The sequence below is a fragment of the Uloborus diversus genome, chromosome 6 (genome assembly GCF_026930045.1).
Source record: "Uloborus diversus isolate 005 chromosome 6, Udiv.v.3.1, whole genome shotgun sequence".
Lineage (NCBI taxonomy): Eukaryota > Metazoa > Arthropoda > Arachnida > Araneae > Uloboridae > Uloborus > Uloborus diversus.
The window spans coordinates 60,230,352-60,236,681 of record NC_072736.1 but is presented as its reverse complement, the minus strand read 5'-3'; the positions used below and the strand labels follow the sequence as shown (position 1 = coordinate 60,236,681).

The 6,330-nt window shown below is 36.2% G+C and overlaps 1 protein-coding gene across 1 annotated transcript in view; it reads left to right on the top strand.

Moving 5' to 3' along the window:
- Positions 1 to 717: 717 nt before the first annotated feature.
- The window catches only part of LOC129224775 (BTB/POZ domain-containing protein 9-like), a 12,884-nt gene continuing 7,271 nt past the window's right edge, over positions 718 to 6,330 (top strand). The window contains exons 1-3 of the mRNA XM_054859322.1: positions 718 to 930; positions 2,950 to 3,183; positions 3,539 to 3,818. Of these exons, the coding sequence (XP_054715297.1) occupies positions 2,951 to 3,183; positions 3,539 to 3,818 (513 nt within the window). The 5' untranslated portion in view covers positions 718 to 930; position 2,950. The remainder of the gene's footprint in view (positions 931 to 2,949; positions 3,184 to 3,538; positions 3,819 to 6,330) is intronic.

The following is a 6,330-nucleotide window of genomic DNA, read 5'->3' as shown; positions in this document are numbered from 1 at the left end:
CCCCAGAGGTATCGTTTCACTTGGAGGACATTGAGACCACGAGCATATTTAACGTCGCCCAGTCCCCTTTAATGACGACGGTGGATCTTCGACCATCTAGGTTCGAACTCAAGACCCTCCGGCCCCGAATCCGACACTCTACCGATCGGGCTACCATGGCCCCTTTGGCGTAGCTGCTCGCTGGTCTTCAACTCGTCGCACGCTGACGTCGGTGATGGGTCGGCTTAACCGATAGATGGTAGAATGCTGCGGTTTGTAACCGGTTACTTACCGGTCGACCGGTGAGGTTCGTCGAACGCAACCATTATTTTCTCGTTAAGGTGGCAATTCGACTCCGCTTTAGCAAAAAAAAAAAAACGAAAATAAAACTAAGTTGGGGCCGTGGTAGCCTGATCGGTAGGGCATTGGACTCGGGGCCGGAGGGGCTCGGGTTCGATCCCCGCTGGTCGAAGACCTATCGTCGTCATTAAAGGGGACTGGGCGACGTTAAATATGCTCGTGGTCTCAATGTCCTCCAAGTGAAACGATACCTCTGGGGGTGCTAGTACCAGGTAGCTATTAGCTCTTGGACTAGTTCTAAATTCTCATTAACTGTTCGATCCGGTGATGGTGCTGCCATCTATCGATATATAAAATAATGGAGGCAAGGCACTAGTATGCAGACCTCGACATAAATACAGTTGTAGTCAGTTGTGACTCTAGAATAGAATAGAATAGAAAACTAAGTTGGTTTAATGGTAAATAAGATGTTACATTAGAAAGTATAAATTCGTACGTTCGTCGATGTAGTCTGTCACGGTAAAAACATTTATGGGAGGTTAAAATCTGAAACAAAAAATATTTAATGGTCTGGAAAATGGGAGAGATAAAACTATTTCTGTCAAATTGGTACCTTCAAACAAGCAGTTTCTACATTCCGTAAAGTAACAGGTAATTGAATATTTTTAATAATCATTGAAAAAATTGAACATATACTGATTTTAGTGTGATTTTTTAAAAATTTATGCAGCAGATTTGAACTTCATGTATTAATGTCTGTTTAATTTGAACTGAAATTTGGTTTAGTTTTGTCATTCCGCAAAATTAATTGGTTTTCAATGTTAGGGAATTTTTTGTTATCTCTCATGTAGTAACCAAATATGTTACATAATTGAATATATTGCAAAACGTAACTGTTTACGAAAACTTGTTGCCTCTTAGGAGCTGTATACACTTTATATATTATATTGCATCTTCACGAAAACATTTGAGCAGGGTCATTTCAAATTTTACCAGGTGGGAGGGGGGAAGAGGTTGCATACTCACTGCAAATTTAAATAGAAATTAGCAAGAAATGACTCCCTAAAATGTTAAATCATTTTTTCAACGCAGGGAAGCAATTGACTATTTCCCCAAATGACGGGCCTACATTTGAGCTGCTCAAGAGAAGACTGAAAATTTAAAATGATATTTGAAAGAATAAAATATTGAGAAAACAATGATGAAATGTTTTGATAAATAAAGTTTTTCGCTGAAATTGTCATTTCATGGTGTGATTTCTTAAGCAAAAGAAAGTTATTCATTTTCTGTTTCAATCATTGTTCTTGAAACAAAAAAGCTAGCATATGCACTGTGCAGGACATATCTATTTTTCCTTGGAATAGCCCTTGTGTTTTTCACAAGAATTATTAAAATTTCTCAAAAATACTGATGTTGGAGAAAATCTCTGAATGCATTTGTGTTTATTAACTGGCTTGTATATTAAATGGCTTTTCCAGTTTCTCTATACAGTAGAACTCTAATAATCTGATCTCCGACTATTTGAAATGTTTTCAGAAACAGATTTTAGACCGAAACATTCTGTGATTTGCAAAATAATGATTCTTTCTATCCAGGCTATTCTGCCGTGCTAAGCACAAAAGTCCTATCTGCACTTTTTATCAAATTTGTGGTATTATGGTTGATTGATTCTTTATAACATATACATTGAGAAGCAAAGGTATGCAAGTGGACATTTTCAAGTTTTGAGTACAACGCGTTTAAAGAAAACATCTTAGGTAGGCTTTTATTGAATTTTTTTTCTACATCATGCTGTATAGCAGCAACTACCAGGGCCACTACAGTGAAACCTGTGTAAGTTGACCACTTGCAGTGCACTACTTTAGTGGTCAACTTAAACAGGTGGTCAACTTACAAAGGTTGATTTATATGAAAAGGGCTAATTCCATGCCTGAAAAAGCGGTCAAATTCACAGGTACTGTAGTATCATTTCTTGCCCCAAGACAAAGGAGAGGTTCACCTACCATGTGTATTGGTTATCTCCAAATTTTTATTTACCACTTACATCCCTTTGCTTCTCACTGCCTCATATGTTACCTATATACAGTGTTATATGGTCATTAATAAGTGAGAAATATTTTTAAAAGAATTCTGAAAAAGTGGAATCTAGATCAAATATATGGAGGCATAAAAATTTAAAAGACTGTTTCTCATTTTAAGCTCTGCTGCATATATGACTTTTGTGCTTTACACAGCAGGCAGAATTGTTCTTCCCTCCATGAAACTAGTCTAAGCACAGTGTGAATTTTTTTTGGATGATAAGTCACTCTTGTAGGGTTCTGTTACTGGCGTATAATGTGCAGCATTTGTAAGTATACTTAATGTGTATTAGTACGACTTTTTATTTGTTAAAAGTTACATTTCTTTAGCCATAGATTTTTTCCTCCCATTTTAAACAAATTCGCAGCAATTAAGCAACCCCCCCCCCCCCCTCTTTTTTTTTGAGAAAACATAATTATCCGAAATTTTTTTATTGTCCAAATGGGGTCTGGTCTCAATTTGGATAATTAAAGCTCTACTGTAATTTATATACTTACACAGGAGATCTGTAATTATAGTTCCCATAATCCATATCAGCTTGTATCCATTTCTATGAAATAGTAGTTTTAATATTTTTACTTATTTTTACAGCATGAGTTCCATGTTGGAATCTGCGGGTGGTGCTGGGGAGCGCCTCCTCTTGAGAGAAAACCTGAGTGACCTCACTATTGTCTGTGGAAACTTCCGCTTCCCTGCTCATTCCCTGTTACTCGCTTCCCAGAGTGCTGTCCTTCGAAGCATGCTGTCCGACGACTTCTCGGAAAAGAATTCCCGCCGTATTGTCCTGAAAGATGTCAAGCCCGAGACGGTTGAGCTATTTCTCGAGTGAGTTTCTTTTTATTTGCCTTTTTTAATTTGAACATGTGGAATTTTGGAGTGTACTTCAATCTGACTAAAACCAGGGCCTGATTACTGAATAGGCAAACTATGCAGAAGCCTAGGACCCACGCTTTTTAGGAGTCCCATATGGCTAAAGTTGTTTTAACCAATGACTAAGAGTGTAAGGTTTGAGTGCCTATGAGGGCCCTGAAAAAGTTCTTGGCCATCTCATCTGCCTTTTTATATCGTAATTGGGCCCTGCCTGACACCATTAGCCAGCTGCTTGCTGCAAATGCAAAACTAATGAATACACTATAATTGCGATGAAGCGTTGTCATTGAAACAATCAATCTTCTCTCAGGTATATCTACTGCGGACGTGTGGTCTTCGAGACTTGGAGAGATGCATACGAACTATTGAAGGTGGCCCACCAGTATCAAGTGGATCCACTGGTCCAGCGTTGTGGCCGTTTCCTGGAGGGGGTCCTGAGCATTGCCAATGTCTGCCATCTGTACCAGGCAGCATTCGTTTACTCGCTATGGGGGCTGAAAGAGCACTGCTTGCGACTCATTGTGGATGCTGGATTCATTCTACTTGAGAGTGGAGCATTCAAAGCATTAGGGAAAGATGCAGTGCTTGAGGTAGGTCTCGATTAACCAACACTGATGAAGGAATATTTTCTCCACCTGTGTCAGATTGAAAAGTTTATAAATGTTTTCTTTTCGAAAAGTAGCATCTGATATTATTATAGTTGAGTCATTTTATGTGTGCTTGAACCACTTCATTTTTGGATTGCCATTGCTTTCACATGTGACAGCCAGTTGTGTTTTCCATTTAGACACTGGCTTTTAAGATATGATAGTATGTGTTCCAGTTCCAAGAGTTCTCCTGTGGTGAACATTTGCAATTTTGGTTTGGCTAGTGTTAAATGAGTCATATGAAAATGTGTCAAAATAAAAGTTTATTATATGGCAGTTGTAATGCTTGTGGTTTCTCATACATTTACCATTGTTTACCTTTTTTCCCAGTCAGTGTTATTCAAACATCTTTTGAATATTAATGAGATATTAATCTTTTTCTTAAGAAAATTTTTAAAAATCCACACCTTTAAACAAACTAAATGGGATATAAAAAAAAGTTCATAAACTATATTTGTCTATATTTGTGTGCTTGCCTTGCCTTCTGGTTAAATGAATTCAAACTCTTCGTACAGAATGTTTCATTTTGCAACATGCCCATTCGCAACTCCAACAAACTATAGGGGGCGCTGCAGCCACTGTCTAATGGCCGATGAAAAAACTAAAACAAACGCTCGCTGTGACATATAAATTGCTTCTAAACTTAGGAAATGATAGATATTTTCGTTCGCATGTATGATTTTTTGTTCTTTATTCATTTGAAAAGATTTTTCAAAGTCTTTTGGTTATTCTGACCTATGTAGAAACAGATTAGAAATCAAAAAGTATTACGAAAGTAAAAAATTATGCAGAACACAAAGTAAGTTGTTCTGATGCAGCCATTTTCATGATGTTGAATTCGGAATTCATAAATTTTTGGTTCGCTTCGAACGGCATTTTCATTTTGTACCGTTTTTTCTATACATTAGTACATATTAAGTTCAGTTTCGTGACATTTCCGGCATTTGTTGACATTTTTGTCACATAGTGCACATACGTGACAGACTGTCAAGAGTAACGTTTAACACTAGATAATTTATTTCTATGACTATATGATTGGATATCAAAAGAAATCATCATGCATTCAATTCATTCGTCATGGAAATGATTTAACTGATATGCAAAATCTTGTCAAGATACATTATTCTTTCACACAATTTTAAAACCATAACTCTATAAACAGATTTTTGGCAAACTTTTATTTTTTATTGTTCAAATTCTTAACGTTCTTTCTCGATTTTTCAATCTGTTCTGCGATAAATATTTTCAAGAAAATTTATTTCAAACTGTCTATTTCAGTAGGATACTGTAGTAACAAAGGTTATTTAAATCATTTATGTGGAATTAGGTTAAGGAAAAGTGTCCAGTCAATGTTGTTAAGTTCGTTTTTTTTTCATCGAATTGAAAAACTGATATTTATTCAAATTCACTCAGAACAAGATAAATAAAATGTGTACTCACAGTTTATATCAGATATTTTTGATGTTACGCTGTTGCGGATGACGATTCCAAATGATGAATTACGCAAATAAAAAAATACACGTAACAAACTATTTGTTTTGCCCAAAATGAACACATGGAACGCAATGTTTTAGTTTTGTCGGCAGTTTTGTAAATCTCTGCAAGGTAGCATATTCGAGCGCGGAGTTGCGAATATGAAAATATAAATATATATTATTCTGAAAAAAAAAAATCCTTTGTAAGTATTTATCAATATTAAAAGATGTTGGACTTGCCCACTACAGCGGAAGAAAATACCCAAAGTTCAAGGAACTAAAAGCAGGTTGAGGAAAGCCATTGAAAAATTTGTGGAATGATCTGTCCAGGGGAAAGAATTATAGATTCATTTTTAACAGTCAAATAACAATTTTATTAAACAATAGAAACAGTGAAATATTCACAAGTGTAAATAGAAAACATTTTATCTTCCTAAAACAATTTAGACTGTAAAGAAACCCCCAAATATTCATAGGGAAAAATTCAAAACAAATTTTGTTAAAGTTATAAAATATCACAATGACTAATCCATCTAGGGGCACCTTGAGTTAATGCCAGAAAACTTGAAAAACACCTAGTAGAAACACATAAAATTCATACCCAGCAATATTCCATACGAAAAATGTCAGCACCAAAACAATCGGCCAACAGTCGCCTTTTGCATCAGAAACAGCTAAGAGCTGAGGAGAAATAAGGTAATAAAGAAGAGAGATTGATTGACTCCCCTTTAATGGGTTTCCGTTTCCACTACGCAATGGTGCGGCGCAATTCAGCACATGCATAAATTAGTCATAACAGCACAACACACTTAACCTTTCTTCTTTTGCTTGATGCATAATGAAAACTTAAAATCATTTTCATTATGCACCAAGCAAAAAGTTCCTCAACACTTTTGCCCATTATGTCAAATTATCGCGACGATAAACACCACATGAATCATAGTTGGAGTTTAACTCTGGGGAGCAATTCGTGTGCCAGT